The 16,778-nt window shown below is 36.6% G+C and overlaps 2 protein-coding genes across 2 annotated transcripts in view; both read left to right on the top strand.

Moving 5' to 3' along the window:
- Positions 1-16,778, top strand: part of Mgat4c (MGAT4 family member C) — a 265,766-nt gene that overhangs the window by 52,059 nt on the left and 196,929 nt on the right. The gene's annotated exons all lie outside the window — the stretch shown is intronic.
- On the top strand, positions 15,572-16,748 carry LOC101569778 (thioredoxin-related transmembrane protein 1-like; the record flags this gene model as incomplete). The annotated part of the gene is given in 1 exon segment (XM_012515014.2): positions 15,572-16,748. A coding segment is annotated over 1 exon segment (834 nt), but the record flags the coding sequence as incomplete, so codon positions are not given.

The following is a 16,778-nucleotide window of genomic DNA, read 5'->3' as shown; positions in this document are numbered from 1 at the left end:
AAGAGACAGAAAATGGAAAAGTCAGAAGAGAACTGAGGAAAAGAAAAGTAAATGATAGAAAATGAAAACTAATAAAGGAAAATAAACACAAAGAAATTTACAAAATAAGTATTAGTCAGTTTCCACTCACATATCACTCTATGTCTTGAAAACTCTGAAATCTAGAGTCAGGGATAAACTTTGCCTACTATACAATACAATGTTCATTGTGATTTGGGTAAAGCACTAATTTACCTAAATTAAACCTTTAATCTGATTAAACGTTTAATCTGATTAAATGTTTAATCTGAGTTAAATGTTTCTAATTGGTGTTTTTTTTTATTTTAAGGCAGGGTCTGCAGGGTTTTCAGGGTCTCACTACTAGTTTGGACTTGTGGTGATCCTCCTGTTTACAGCCTCCTAAGAGCTGGGATTACAGATGTGTGTCCACCCTGCTCAGTCTCAACTGCCCTCTCAGCATGCCCCCTGGGCAAGGCCAGCACAGCAGTCCTGAGGATTGTACCTCCGGCCCCTGTACCTGCTTGCAGGCGTTTTAATCCGCTGAGCTATTTGGCCAGTCTTAATTACTTAACAGCTTAATATACTATTTTACAGATAATCTTATGTATTGAAATATTCAAATAATTATGCATATATTAGCTACATTTTATCAGTCCATTAGCATTATGGAAGAGCTAAATTTAATTGAAACTGAAATAAAATTTTAGAAGTTAAAAATAAATACAAATATTAAGCAAATGTAAAAATTGCATATTTTCAATAACCAATGTTATAATAAATTATTACTCTTCTTTTGTATTGAAATGTTGTATCTGAAAGTAATTTTTCAAGTGAAAATTGCAATATTGTGAAGTCACCTTGAAAAATAATTTAAATCACCTGAATTTAATTCTTGTGCATGAAACTTTACAAGCATTATGATTTTTTTCACTGTTTATATTTCTGTGAATCTTGGGTATATTTTTTCTGAGCATAATATATTTATTGAGGGAAGAAAAACTCCTGTCAGAGAGAGGGACAGGAGGGGGCCTCGAGCAGTTGGTCTCCAATCTTGAGTATATCTGTAATCATTTAATCACATTTAATTTCTATCACTTCAACATTTCATAATGAAACGTTTCTGTAAAATTAAATTCCTTCAGGTCACACAGGGCCAGTGAGATGGTTCAGTGGTCTAAAATGCCTACAGAGGTAAACTTAGGCAAGTGCAGGAACTGGGGCTCGATCCCCGGCACCAACAGGCAGCACCAGCCCCATCTGGAGGGCGGGCTGAGCAGGCCACAAAAAAAAATATTAAATAAAATAAATAAATAAAAATAAGCACACTTAATTTAAAAAAATCTTGCTCAGAAAATTAATGATTTTTGGTTTAGTAAATAACTAAAACAAAATTATGCTGGTTTTAGAGGGTAGTGCTTGGGATTGAACCACAATCTTATACACTGAGCTACATGTTTACTCCTTCCACTCCTTAGAACTTGGTCATAACTAGCTGATCAAATCGCCCAGCTGGAGCTCCAACGTGTGGTCTTCCTGACTCAGTGTCCCAGAGGACTGGTGTCATACATATGTGTCACCATACCCTGTTGGAAAACACCTCATTACACTTTGATTTCCATATCTTCCAGGACAGACTTAGTGCACTGTACTAAGTATAAAGATCCACATTTGGTCTGTGTTGTTTCTGGAACTCATTTTCACTTATTCTACACTGTGAGTGGATGATGCTCATGTAACATTACAAATGCCACAATGTCTGTTTCACTGACAGGTATTTCCTTTGAATAAAATGCATATTCCTGTGTACTTTCTAGCTCACAGTAAGATTTTTTTCCTTAAAAGTATTGGTATATGACATAAAATTTCATTGTATTTTATATATACACATCTCATCATTTCAATGCAAATTACAAAATAAATTCTTCCTTCAGAAACCTTATTTGTACATACAACTAAAATTATAAGGAAAATGATCAATTCACTTTAAAATAACACAATAGGATCAGTAAGCCAATTTCATCAGTGTGTGGCGAAATTACAGCCTGTGACAGTAAAACCACTAGACTCCTCTATCACTTGAAAGTTCTGTTCTCTGTTTATAATAGTCTTGAAGCTAATATAGTTGTTTTCCCCACATCTTTAATGGCATAAGATCTTGGAGTGTACTAAAGCCATTATTTTTATAAGGTTATTTTTATTTTTATTTTATTTATTTATTTATTTATTTTTGCGGAACCAGGGATTGAACTCAGGCCCTTGTGCTTGACAGGGAAGTGCTTATTCCACTGAACCACCTCCCAATATTAATTTGTTTTTGTTTCATTTTTTTTCCTTTTCTTCACTCCAAAAGATAGAATGACACTTGTGATATGACACTAATATCTGCTTACATATTATACTTTCTTTTCATATTAGACTTCCTTTTATTGTACTTTTTTATATGTCTCAGCTCTTACATCTAGTAGTGATTTTGCTCTGATTGAAGACCACATCATCTTCAGAGTTCTCTGAACCAAGAGTCTGAGTGTGGAAAATTCACTTTGCTTTCAGTTGGCTGCACAGTTTTTATTGTTCTGTTTCTTGATATGAGTTTATTTATTAGGTAATATGCTTCCAACTGTTAGTTTAGGGAAGTACCTATAAATTTGTCTTCTTTGTCTTACTTCTTATCTTTGAGCCTTTATCTTTGTTAGTCAAGAAGTTATCTATGATGCATGAAGTAATTTATTTATGTGCATTCCTTCTGCTTAGGACAATATTTTGGGAGAAGGAAGAGACACAAGTGCACGCCATAGTCCATTTGACATTCTACCTGGGAACATTTCTTATCTGACACACAGTGGTAAAAGACAAAAATCAGAGTTGAGAGCTACTAAAACACTACAATTTGGTCAGGGAAATTGATAGAAAACAACTCTGCAAAGAATGGACTTAAAAATTATGGTTGGCATGATGTGTTAAGCTTGAGCTGAGAGCCGGGCTTCACATATTTGTAGCAATACTCTGCTTGTCTTCTACCAGTGCTCTTATTTTTCTCAGATGAGCATGCAGAAATGCCAAAGGTCATGAGCTGCAGTAATGAACTCGAATTCTGAGATGGGAAATTCACTTGTGTACCCCGAATGCCTCTGTAGGGACAAGGCCACCTCCTTTGAATCAGAACATCAGACTTGAAGAGACAATAAAAATTCTTCTTAGCTAAGGATAAATAAATCTTTACAGCACAAGAAAGGTCTGTCAAAACAACACAGCATTATTCATAGGAGTAAAATATAATCTTTTCATCACATATATGTTGGACCATGTGCTGCATTAAAATGCATTATTTACAAAAAGCACAGGAAAACATGATTTATACTTAGCAACCAGTTCAGCAATCAGATTACTACCTGAAGCAGGTTTGAATTAGCAAAAGAATTAAATACTGCTTTTTAAAGCTTATACTAAATAAGTTAAATAAAAGTATGAATGTATGAGTGAAGAGTTGATGAAATTACAAGGAAATATACACTAAAAGAGGTCAAATTGAAATACTGAAACACAACAGTGCAACCTATAAAAAAAAGTTTCATTGAATGTACTGAAGTGAATACAGAGTGAGATACTGAGAAAAAGAATTAGTAAAATTAATGGCAGAGCAATAGGAAATACATAAATTGAACATTCTAAAATTACAAAAGTTAACTGGCAAATTGTGATTTTCTGGAAAATACAAAGGAACTTAGCAATCACCCAGTAATTGTTGTTCTGAAAGAAGGGTAGGGATGAAATATTTTAAATAATAATGGTTTAAAATTGGTAAAATGATGAAAATATAAACTAAACATCTAAACATTTAATGTGATGTGAAAAGATAAAAAACTCTTAGTTGAAAGCTTCTTAAATATATATAAATATCTACTACAAAGTGTTCAATGTAAACTCTATAACTAGCATACATAATTTACTAAGACCACATGAAACTCTTGGAAATGTGAGGTTGATATACCATCGAATGAACAATTAATCTAAATCTCAGGAGTAATTAAATAAGGAAAAACTATATGATCATAATTACTTATTTATTTGGTACAAGGCTTTACTACAAAGCTCACACTCAGAGTGATTTTCCTGTCTCAGCTTCCCCAGTGCTAGAATTACAGGCATGTGCCACCGTACCTGATCTCAGCAGTTGGTTTGGAATGGGGTGAGCACAGCATGTGGTACTGGGGATTGAACCCAGGTCTTTGGGCTTCCCAGGCGGGCACTGAGACCTCTGAGCTATCTCCCCAGTCCCCTGCCCTTTTAAGGGTTTTCTATTTGTATGTTTGTATTATTTTGCAATACCAGAGATCAACCTCAGGATCTTACACTTGTCAGGCAGGCACCTATGCTGCCTAGCTATATCCCTGGTCCCTTATGTGATTATATAATTAAAAAACATTTTGTTATCCAAACATGTTAAAAACTCACAGGAAAATGAGAGTATGTGAATTTTCTAAAAGTGATAAAGAATTTTTTCACAGAAATCTAAGGGTATCATATTCAAAGAAAAAATTAAAATTTTCTGTGAGATTTTGAAAAAAAATGTGAGGTTTTTGTCATTCTATTTGACATAGTACTAGAATTCTTGCCAGTTCTACCTGAACAAGGAAGAAAAATGCAGAATATTGAATTGACATAAAGCTGTAATCTTTTTTGTTTTTACTTAAACATAAATAAGATGATGAAGTTTGTGAAAAATTCAAAGTACAAAAAATTAGTAATAGTAAACAAATTTTAAAAATACACAGAAACCCTGTTCAATAAATGAAAGAAAAGTTGTATATAATTATCAGTGAACAGTTATACAATGCCATTTGCAATAAAATAAAACTAACAATGCCAACAATAAATGATTTGAAAGTATTGAGTGTCTCCGCTGTGATCACTAAAAATATTTCTAAGAGGATAAAGAAAGTCTGTAGCAAGTCATACAATGTTGACCTTTTTGAAATTTCAATACTGTTAAAGTGTTCCTGAGTAGTATAGACTAAAAGACACCCAGATAAAATCCCAACAACATATATTTTGCCAATTGACTAAACTGCTGGGGATATAGCTCAGCGGCCTGAGTGCCTTTCTGGCCAATTGACTAAATAATTCTCAAATTACTCTGGAAATTCAGGTGAACTAGAAAAGTCAGAGGAATAATAAAAGCAAACATAAAGTTGAAGGTCACACACAACCTGATTTCAAGGTTTATTATATTGGTCATTAATCAAGACCCTGTGTTATTGATCTTGGGATAGAAAAACAGAACAAAGAAACAGAATAGAGTTCAATAAGCTTTCAACAAAGGTGCCAGGGAAATGCAATGATAAAATCTCACAATCTATGAAAGAATCACTTTGAGATGAAATTTATATAAATTAAATGCTCTTAAGGTCATAGCTCATAGAAGACATAGGAATTTGGAAATTCCAGCCATATCCTCAGAGAAAATATTTAATAATAAACTACAATGATCTTCCATGACTCTCATGAATAGTACTACAGACTGTCTTTGAAGCAATAGAAGTTTATTTTTCATAAGGTTCTATAAACCCAAGATTTAGCTATCACCATGTTTGATTTTGGTTGAGGCTTTTGTTCTGTCTTCTCACCTGTGCTGTCATTGCCTTTATCCTGTGGTTCTGCAGAGACACCTAGAGAGGGAGAGGGAGAAAGGGAGAGAGAGAGACAGAGACAAACACCAATTTTATAAGGATACCAGTCCTTTCAGAGTAAGACCTTTGTGGTATTTAACCTTTACTACTCCCTTATAGGATCTTACAGTCATATTTAAGATTACAGCATCTGCAAGAATTTTAGGAAATAAACCTCAGGCCATAACAGCACCTCCCTGAAGAAGGCATTATGTGAAAAGTGCATTTAAAATGTTGAAGCTGGTCCAAGATGGGCAAAATCCACACAAATGTTCAGTGTGAACATGGGAAGAAGCTCAGTTTATCACTCATCAGGGAAATAAATGACCACATCTATGTATCCAATAGAAGGATTTAAATTAAACTGTCAATTATCCAAAATTATGAAGAATGTTATGAACATAAACTCTTCCAATATACTCATGATGTGTAACATTTTCAACCATTTTAGAAAAATGTATGTAATTGTCTCATAAAAGAAAACATACATATAGCCCAGGTTGCCTCCAGGTATCAGAATTACAACTGAAAAGAAAGGTAGGGTGGAGGAGATAGCTCAGTGGTGTAAGAGCCAGCCTGGCAGGCACAAGGTCCTGAGCATGATTCTTGAGACAAAAAAGAGAAAGGAAGGGAGGAAGGAAGGAAGGAAGGAAGGAAGGAAGGAAGGGAGGGAGGGAGGGAGGGAGGGAGGGAGGGACTATAAAGATATTTATTGAACAATGTTTAGAGAATTTCTTACACAGTAGCCCCAAGTTAGAAACTACCATATATGTATTAACAAGACACTAGATGCAAAAATATAGTATGTTAAAAATGGAACACAATACAGCATGGATAGACCCCATAACTATTATGGTGAGCAAAGAAACTATACACAGAACAATAGTATATGTGAAGAGGTTAAATAAAATAGCAGTCCATATTTATCTCTAGGAAAAGAAGTAACATCTTCAAGTGCCTTCAAAGGGACAAGGTCAAGGGAAGGGGCCATGAGGACACTGTCCTGTGAAAACCACTTTGTGTTGATTGGATTGCCTGGCGTACTGTGTAGTCCTGGGTCACAGTGCATCTTAAAAGCGGGAGGTTGACTGCACAGTAGTAGAGTATTAACTTAGCAGGCACAAGGCTCTGGGTTTAATTTCCAACACCAAAAGTTAAAAAGAAAGTCTCATCTTAGTAGACACTTAAGAGCTACACATACTCATGTGTATAAATTTTAGCCTCAATAAAAACCTTCTTGAGGCCAGGGAGATGGCTCAGTAGAATAAGCGCTTCCTGTCAAGCCCAAGAGCCTGAGTTCAATCCCTGGTTCCACAAAAAAAATAATAAATAAATAAATAAAAATCTTCTTGAAAATATTAAATTCTAATCATCCAGTTAGTCTTGCATTTGAGTTTGTATCTCTGACATGATGCCAGTATCATACATTTTCCTGAAAGACAGTATTGCATTTATTTACTTAGTATTAACATTTGTGTGGTTTTTGTATTTTGTTAAGCATTTTGCATACCCAACTTTAATAATTCTGGCAACTCTATGACTTGTTCTGTAGCACTTTTTTTTTTTTTTTTTTTTGGTGGAACCGGGGATTGAACTCAGGCCTTTGCACTTATTCCACTGAGCCATCTCCCCGGTCCCTTGTAGCACATTATTGATAGATCAAGCTGAAAAATGCATTGAAGAAGACATTTTTAAAGTATTTTGTGTTTTCATAATGTATAAAACAGATTAACTGAATATAATCAACACACACTTAATATATGCTTGAATGAATGGATGATTATCAACATAAATTTTTCAAACTTCATAGTAGTCTAAGTGCTGAACTAAGAAGATGCAAATTATTAAAAACAACATTTCACTTTTTTTTCCCTTTAAAGCAAGCTTTGTAAGTACCATCTCTACACAGCCCTACGTTATTATGAGGAAATACATGAAACACTCAAATGATGAGAAGAGTTTTAAAGTTCAGGCTTATGGTTTCCAAGGTTGTAGTCCATGGTTGCCTGCTCCATCATTTGGTGCCTACAGTGAGGCAGAATATCGTGGTGGACTCAGTGGCATGAGGCCTGCTCATGTCATGGCAGGTGGGAAGCAAGGAAAGAGACAGGGACCAGGATCCCAGTGTCACCTGGAAGCACATGAACTAAGCTCCTGCCACTAGCCTCTACCTTGTAAAGATTCTACCACATCCCAGTAGGACCACAGATTGACAACCACACCTTAGAGATGTGAGCTTTAATATGAAAGTCATAGCAGTAATTAATCACTCATTCTCCTGTCTCCATCTGTTTTGTCTCTGCTTCCACCCACTGCAGCTTCTACAGTAAGTCTTGATGCTCCAACTGCTGCTTATTCTTCCTTGTATCCCTGAGATTCCCAACTTCCTCGCTGCTGTCACTGAGATAATTCCTATTGGCCTATCAAAAAGTAATAGCCACTTAAAGAAAGATCAGGAAGCATAGCAACAGTTGTCAATAAGGGTGCTTAATCCTGAATCAGTTTTGGAAAAGGCTAATTGCACATGACCATTCAGGCAACCACTATGAGTAAGGCTATGAGACACATTAAGAGTGTTTTGTTTCATGCAGATGGCATCTGTTCTTTGAAAGTCCTGATGATATAAAATGAACAAATCCTGGCACAGGTTCCAAGAGCTGCTCCACGGAGCTGTCTTTATCTAGGGATGAGCCATCTGTGGTGCCCGTGCCTACACAAGTCTTTATGAACATGTTTTAGTAGACATATGGATAGAGGATTTCTTTTCGTTTTTCCAGTCCTGGGTGATGGAATCCAGAGCCTTGAACATGCAGGCAGGAGCTCTACATGGAGTTATTTATCTATCCTTGAAAGATGAAATTTCAACCAGGAAGGGAGGATATCCTGGTGTACAGCATTACAGGAGACAAAGAGGTGAAGTTGAAGATGGCACAGAAATGGTCTCAGGTTACATGCAGGTCATGAAGGCATCAGTCCAAACTGGACCACCACTTTCAAAAAATATGAATTTGACCTGCAATGAAAAAAAAATGATAAAAGTTTATAAAGTTCTACTCAGAGTGCCATAAAAGCCAATAGTAAAATGAGAAAATATTTGCTATAATAGGGATACTGTCTGTGCATGAGTATGAGAAACTTATGTCATACATATTCATCAAAGTAAATGCACAATAAATTCATATAAAATAATGCTTTGTAAGTAGGGACTAAAGTTACAATAGGATGAAAGGAGAAGTCATAAAAATCAAAACCATATTAATAGAAAATTGGTTTGTGAAAAATATTCACTTTGGGCTTTGTATTATTCCTGATAAACCGGGGAAAATGTGATTTAAAGGACTTTAGATTCTACTCCCGAAAAGAAACATCCTGTTACCTATATGTGTGTATCCAATTAGACTTTATAATCCAGTTAAATGTTTCCTGGGTGTACCAGTGAATTAGAGTGACATTTTAGGAACTTCATGTTTAAGAAGACATTACTAAACTTAAATTAATCAGCCAATGTTTTGTGTACGCATCACTACCAGTGAAGTATCCCATAACCTTCTCACCTTATTTAACTGAAACACCTTTTCTGCTACCTGAGTTTTTATTCCAGTAACTTTTTTTGTTATTTACTTGTTGTCTTCTTTTAGATTTAAAGTGAAATTAAAATAAAAATTATACTTACCAGATGATTTATTTTTACAGTTTGTCATCTATTACTCTTACTGCTACAGACCTTCTTGCTGAAAGGGCCTAAATCAAGCCTATGTCTAAAGTCATTCTTCTATGCATTCGTCCACTTTATGTGTGAAAAAAATCATAATTAAAAGAATTGACTCAATATGATAGATTTTTCAACTGTATCAGTTCACAAATTTTAAAATACTATAATGACAACAGGTAACATTGATAATTCCCTTAATTTAAAAATATTTTGTGAAGTCTGATGAATTACTTTGTTGAGTATTTTCTTTGGAAAGTTTAATCAAATCATTAGATAGTTCTCTTTTTACTCGGCACCTATGTGTACACAGAGTAAAAGCTTAAAAATACAAAGTCGTTATGGCAAACAATTGCTTGGGATAATTAATTCTAAGGATCTTGTCTATAACATAACAGAAAAGTTATTAAAATAATTGGTAAACCGTGACATTGAACTTTTATTTTCCATTTATGAATTTGGTATAGGGTCTCATTACAGAGCTTGGACTTGCAGTGATCTTCCTGTTTTCAGCCTCCCCAGTGCTGGGATTACCAGCCTACCTGGACTGGGTCACCGGCTCAGGTGCCCTGAGGGCTGTGCTGGTGTGGCATGCAGGACCAGGAATCTAACCCTGGTCCCTGCGCTTGTCAAAGCAGGTGCTTTGTCCACTGAGCTACTCTGCCAGCCCTTTAATTTTATTTATTTTTTTACAATGTTTATTTACTTTTTTAAAAATTTAGTTTAGGGTCTACAGAGTCTCACTACACAGATTGGACTTGTCGTGATCCTCCTGTTTTCAGTCTACCAAGTGCTGGCATTACAGGCGTGTAGCACTTTTATTTTTAAATAGAGTACAAAATAGTATTAAAACAGAAAAATTTATAAGCAATAAAGAACTTCACTTAACAAGGTAATATGAATTTCACTGTATTTGTAATACGTAGTGTTGTCTTCCAGTCAGTTATTCATATGACCAGACATCTGCATGTAAGGCTGAAAGAAGTAAGAAAAAAGGAAGAACTTCTTAACATAGTGTCTTAAACTATGCATTTAGCAATATAACCTCTGCAAACTTATTTCAGTTTCTTTGGGTATTTGGCATAATCATGATCTATAAAGATTATGATCAGAATCACATGCTTAAATGCTAAAATTATTTTTTACATTTTATGTTTGAAGCTATGATTGATGTAAAGCTTAATATTTTCTCATAACTCTGTTTATATACCTTATTTCTCTGGTCTTAAAGTGTATTGTAGGTCATGGAATATAGTTAAAATTCAGTCATTTAAATGATGTAAAATTAGGGTGTTGGTGATGAAGGCAAAAGCAACATATAATACATTCTGTGAATAAGTTATAAAATCTCCCATCAAGAATTAAAATCCTTTAAAGTTTGTGGTCTGAGATAAAAAGAAGATAGACAGTATTGGTTACAAGCCATTATAAAAATGTCCTTTGTTCAGATGAAATGTTTTTTGTAAGCAGCTGCTTGTGTATGCTTCTTTTTAGTATATATTCATGTATAGTTTTGTATGTGTATCTATGTTTATACACTATGCAGCAAAATCATATGTATCATAGTTGTGTATATGTGCATATATATGTAAATATGTGAATTTAATTGTATCCCTCCAAGTTTATGTGTTGAAGGCCTTATTTATATTGTGGCTGTTTTCTTTTTTTTTTTAAATATATTTTAGAGAAGAGTCTACAGGGTGTTCAGGGTCTCTCTACTAGATCTACTCATAGTAATCCACCTGTTTACAGTCTCTCAAGTGTTGGGATTACAGGGTGTGCCACCATGCCAGGCTGGCACAACATTCCCAGGGATCAAACCCTCAACCCTTGCTCCTGCTTGCAGGAGCTTTAATCAGCTGAGCTACTTGGCCAGCCCTGTGTGGCTGTTTTTGGAAAGGGAACTTCTTCTCTTTTACTTTTTTTTTTTTTTTTTTTTTTTTTTTTTTTTTTTGGTGGAACCAGGGATTGAACTCAAGCCTTTGCACTTGCCAGGCTAATGCCTATTCTACTGAGCCATCTGCCTGGTTCCCGGAGAGAGCACCTCTAAGGTGATTCAGTTAAATTATTCCAAAGAGGGATAGCCCTAATTGTGTAAGATTGGTGACTTTATAAAAGAGGCCAGAGTACTAGATAACTCTCTGTCTCTCTCTGTCTCTCTGTCTCTCTCTGTTCTCTCTCTCTCTCTGTTTCTTTCCCTCTCTCTGTGTACCTTCTTTTGCACAAAAACAAAATGTGATACTGAAAGATAGCAGCAGTATCTTCAAAGTAACAGACACATCTCCCCAGAAATTACCTTTGCTGCCACCTTGGTTATGCGATTCCAACCGCTAGACCTACGAGTAAAATTCATTCTTGTTGTTTATGTGTGCCTGATGAATTTTGTCACAGCAATTTAAACCAATTAACATGGAGTTTGGTGACATGAAGGGAGGTTCTGCTCTAGCACATTCCTAGAACTGGAGTTTTGTCTTGAAACCTGGTGTTGGTTAGAGGTAGCACAAAATTTTAGTGTCCAGGACATATGGTTCACACTGATAATTTCAGAACTTTTGCAGATTGAGGTAGAAGGGTAGCAAGTTTGGATCAGCCTTGGCTATACTGAGAGATCTTGTTTCAGAAAAAAAATAGAAGTGAAGAAAGAGCAGGAGAAGGACAAGAAGGAGGACAAAAAAGACGTAGAGGTTGAGGAGGAATAATGGAGAAGAGGAGATGAGGAAGAAAAAGTCCTTTTGCTGGAGATACTGATGGTAATTGTAATTCTGGTGGAGGCTCAGAAACAACAAAGAAAAGTTATGTAGGGAGACCTTCCCACTGAGAAGTTGTATGACATAGGAACACAATATTGCTTGAAATATGAACAAGTTGCTGCTGAATAAACATCTCAGATGGAAAAGAGGAACACATTATTGGAAATTGGAGGAAAAACAATCTTGCCATGAAATGGCAAAGAATTTGAGTGAATTATGTTCTAGTGTTTTGTGAAAAAAAAATAGAACCTGTGACTGGTATATTTAGCAAAGCTTATTTAACACAAATCAAAGAATTGAAAGTATAGAATAGAAAGTGTTTCTCCTCACTACTTATTGTACAATGTGAAATGAGAAATGCAAGTTCAAATAATTGTGAAGAGAAGAGTCAGTGTGCAGCATGGTGGTGCACATCTGTAATCCCAGCACTTGGAAGGCTGAGGCAGGAGGATCATTTCAAGTTCAAGACCAGGCTGGGCTTCAGAGTGAATGCAAGGTCAGCCTGAAGTGCAGAAGGAGGCTCTGCCTCAAAAAGAAAATTAAAAAAAAAAGAAAGAAAAAAAGAATCAGAACTTGAAGAGTTGTAAAATTCCCAACCCATCCATCCATCTTGCATGACAACACTAAAGGTATGACTGAAAAATCATTCCACAAAGGAATACATGAAATCCTGTACACTTAATTATCCATCTCATCAGAAGGCATACACGGAGATGTAATAATGCCAGTAGAACCACTGACAACTGGGAGTAAAGCAAATGACATGTAGGGTGGAGGCACTGGCAGCGTAGTTTAACAGTAGGCAACCTGCTCAGTATATGCATGGTTTGGTGTTCCCAATGCCAAAGACAAGCAGCTGAAGGGAATGAATCCCTAGTGAGACAGAGAAGTGTCTGACATTCGTTTTGCCCTGTGCCAGCTGGAGGAAGGTCATGGCTTAGGCAGAGCAGCAAGCTGAGCACCTTCCCCATCACGTCCCTGTGCCGCTCCTCACCTCTTTCCTATGGCCCCGGACAACTTGTCTTGGTGTCCATCCCAACTACCTAGAGGTGTCCTCACTGGCAATTGGACTGCAGAACTACTTGAACATGAGTCAGCGTTGTTCCTGTTCCTGATATCTGTCAATTCAGACAACACTGTCATCTTTTTGCAGAAGGAGGAGGGCATTGTGGGAGGGTCAGGTCAGGAAGGGAGGACACTGGGCCCCTTATTTGCATCCCCAGAATTCATAGCAAGCCTTCTGCCCTTCCTTTCCTTGAAAGAGCTGCTGCCTAAATTTACAGTTCCACCAAGCCACTTCTTGGTTTTATTTTAGGAAGACTCGCGCCTTTGTAATAACCCCAGTGCTGCAGCACAGAGCCTATGAAAATAGAGACTTGCTTTTGTGTTTCTGTGATTCTGCTGGTGTTTTATTTACCAGGCAGTGTAGACTCCAAAGGGAATTTTAGACTCAGCTGTGCAGAGAATGATCCCTTCAAAATACAGAGCAATAAAGTATCAGTACCAAAGAGCTCCAGAAAGCAGTGACCAACAAAGACCAGTGACTGAAGCCATCACCCAGGATGCTAGAGAGTGATAGCCAGCAGGGGGAGGGACAGCACCTGGTAGGGTCAGTGTCTGGTACTAGTTGGCATCAGATGGCGGTGACCTCGCCACTCAGGATGTGGAGCCTTGCACCTGTTTCCTCTTCCCGCTTTCACATTTTGCAATCCAAATGCCTTTTCTTACTTTTCTTCTTGATTTATTTTCGATACTGGGGGAAGGGGTTAGAATGTAGTTCTTTTGTACAGAGTTACATCTCCAAGAAATTTTAATTTTAATTATACTTTATTTTTAAGATTTGAAATAGGATTGTGCTAAGTTTGCCATATGGGGTTCCAAATTGTGATCTTCCTGGCTCAGCCTAAAGTGCTTGGCTGGTGTCTGAGCCATCACTGCGCCACCGCACGTGACCCTTTGGTTTCAAGCATTCATTACACAAAAGGAATCTTGCCACAAATTTAACTGCCCATTTTGTGTAACCAATGCATGACTCAGATTCGAGTTAGATGAGCCTTTATAATTGAAAATGATGCTGGCATGAGCTAAGACTTCTGGGACTTTTTCGTGTAATGAATGTATTTTTGTGCAAGAAAGACATGAGCTTTAGGGGGAGCAGAAGACAGAACGTTAAGGACTGAAGCGTCTTCCCATCCCACATCTGGTGTTAGTGGTTTCGCTCCCAACGTGGCTATACCTAGAGTTAGGGCCTTGAAGGAGGTCATCGCAGCCAGATGAGGCTGTACAGCAGAGCCCCCATCCAACGGGAATGGTATTCTTATCAATAAAAGATGAGACACTTACTGGCCGTCAACCTTCAGCTTTTAGTTTCTAGTTTGAGAAATCAAATTTCTGATGTTTAATCCATTTAGTTTGTGCTTTGCTATGGCAGCCTAGGTAGATTAATACCTGCGTGTGTAGACATATATGTGTACATGTAGCTAGATAAGAAAAACAAGCAGAAACACAGAGTGAATGCAGCAGATAGAAATTGGAGAATTTTCATATGAATAGATTAGAGTGTATATAGGGACGAGGGAGATGGCTCAGTGGAATAAGCACTTCCCTGGCAAGCGCAAGGGCCTGAGTTCCATCCCCAGTTCCACAAAAAAAAGAAAGAAAAAGAAAAAAGATTAGAGAATATGATTCAAAACAAGACCAGATACCAGACAGAGGTTTTTTGTTGTTTGTTTGTTTGTTTGTTTTTACCAGAATTGTCATCCAAAGTATTTTGTGAGTCATCTCGTGATATGTTTAAGCTGATGGTCTTGAGAAACTCAACAAAGTATTTCTACTATGCTCTTTGAAATTTCTGTAGACCTAAAGAAATCTATGTAATAAACCTCATGTAATTCTCTAAGATATCTCTAAGATAATTCTGCTATGGAAACATCAGATATAATCTAGTAAAAGATAAATATTATACCCGTGTGTAATAGAATACATGATGTCCTTCCAGAAGATAGAACTAATAAAGCCCAAATATAGTTTTAGTCTTTTCATTCTTAACTACTTACTGTTATAAGGTTATTTTTATGTTTCAGAGTGACCCAATATCTCTTTTTTAAAGACTTTGTTCTGTGTGTGAACTATTATACAGGTAAGTTAGATAGAAGTGAATAGGCAAAGAGGAATCTGGCTTTGAGAAAAATACATGCAAGCCTCCACAGGGAGAAGCAGAAATTTGGAAATATATTATAATTAGCACCATCTGGTGCAGTAAGCTCAGACAGACACCAGATACAAACATCCGGGTGCGTGAACTCACACATCGTATATCTAACAGGTTGGCAGCTGAAACCACTGTAATTCACAAAGAAGAAAATCACCTTAGAGGACACAAAATAAATCATGAAGAATGAAAACAGAAAAATCAAAATGTTAAATGCATTTTTAAATATTATAATATTCCTTCCGGGAGTCTCGCGGTTCCCCTCACGGTCCTGGGGCTGCTTCTTTGGGGGGTTCCTTGGACCCACGGACGGCGGAGCGACGTGCGCGTCCTCACGGACGAGAACTGGAGAGAGCTGCTGGAAGGAGAGTGGATGGTAGAATTTTATGCTCCATGGTGTCCTGCTTGTCAAAATCTTCAACCAGAGTGGGAAGGTTTTGCTGAATGGGGAGAAGATCTTGAGATAAATGTTGCAAAAGTAGATGTCACAGAACAGACAGGAATGAGTGGACGGTTTATCATAACTGCTCTTCCTACGATTTATCACTGTAAAGATGGTGAACTTAGGCGCTACCAGGGTCCAAGGACTAAGAATGACTTCATAAACTTTATAAGTGAAAAAGAATGGAAAAGTATTGAGCCTGTTTCATCATGGTTTGGTCCAAGTTCTATTCTGATGAGTGTTATGTCAGCACTCTTTCGGCTCTCTATGTATGTCAGGACTTGCTATGACTATTTTATTGAAGACCTTGGACTACCAGTTTGGTCATCATACACAATTTTTGCTTTAGCAACTTTGCTTTCAGGATTGTTATTAGGACTTTTAATGATATATGTGGCCGATTGTCTTTGTCCTTCCAAAAGGCGCAAACCACAGTCATATCCTTCAAAAAAACCATTATCGGAATTTTCTCAACCTTTGAAAAAAATGATCGAGGAGCAAGAAGCTGCTGCTGAAGATATTTCAGAAGAAGTAGCGGAAAGTAAAGAAGGAACAAACAAAGACTTTCCACACAGCACCGTATGACAACGCCCTGTGGGCCCATCATTGCCCCCAGATCAATCCTAGTTAATTTTTATAAATATCTTTTAATACCATGATTCTGATAAAACAAAATTGATGGTTTCTTTTTTTAGGTGAAATATTTCAGAGTTCAGTCTAGATTGTCATCAAACATTTTTATTCAGAAAATATAAGCAGGTATAAAAGTTTAAAATACACGATCTGAGAAGATTGAGGTTTAAACAGTAGCTTAATTTTAGAAAATCTGGTGCCAAGCAATAAGATTTATGTGTGTTTAATAATAACCTCTTTTCAAGACTGAGTTGAAAAATCGTATTTCCTAAGATTTACATTAATTGGGGGTATTTAAGAAGATTATTCAGAGAAAAAAAATTCTCATTTGATGTATTTTTTTCTCAGTTTCACTGTGTGAAAAAAA

Source organism: Octodon degus, unplaced genomic scaffold (assembly GCF_000260255.1).
Source record: "Octodon degus isolate 3935 unplaced genomic scaffold, OctDeg1.0 scaffold00004, whole genome shotgun sequence".
NCBI classification, from domain to species: Eukaryota; Metazoa; Chordata; class Mammalia; order Rodentia; family Octodontidae; genus Octodon; species Octodon degus.
Note: the sequence above shows the minus strand (reverse complement) of the source record. Positions and strands in the feature narration are given on the sequence as shown.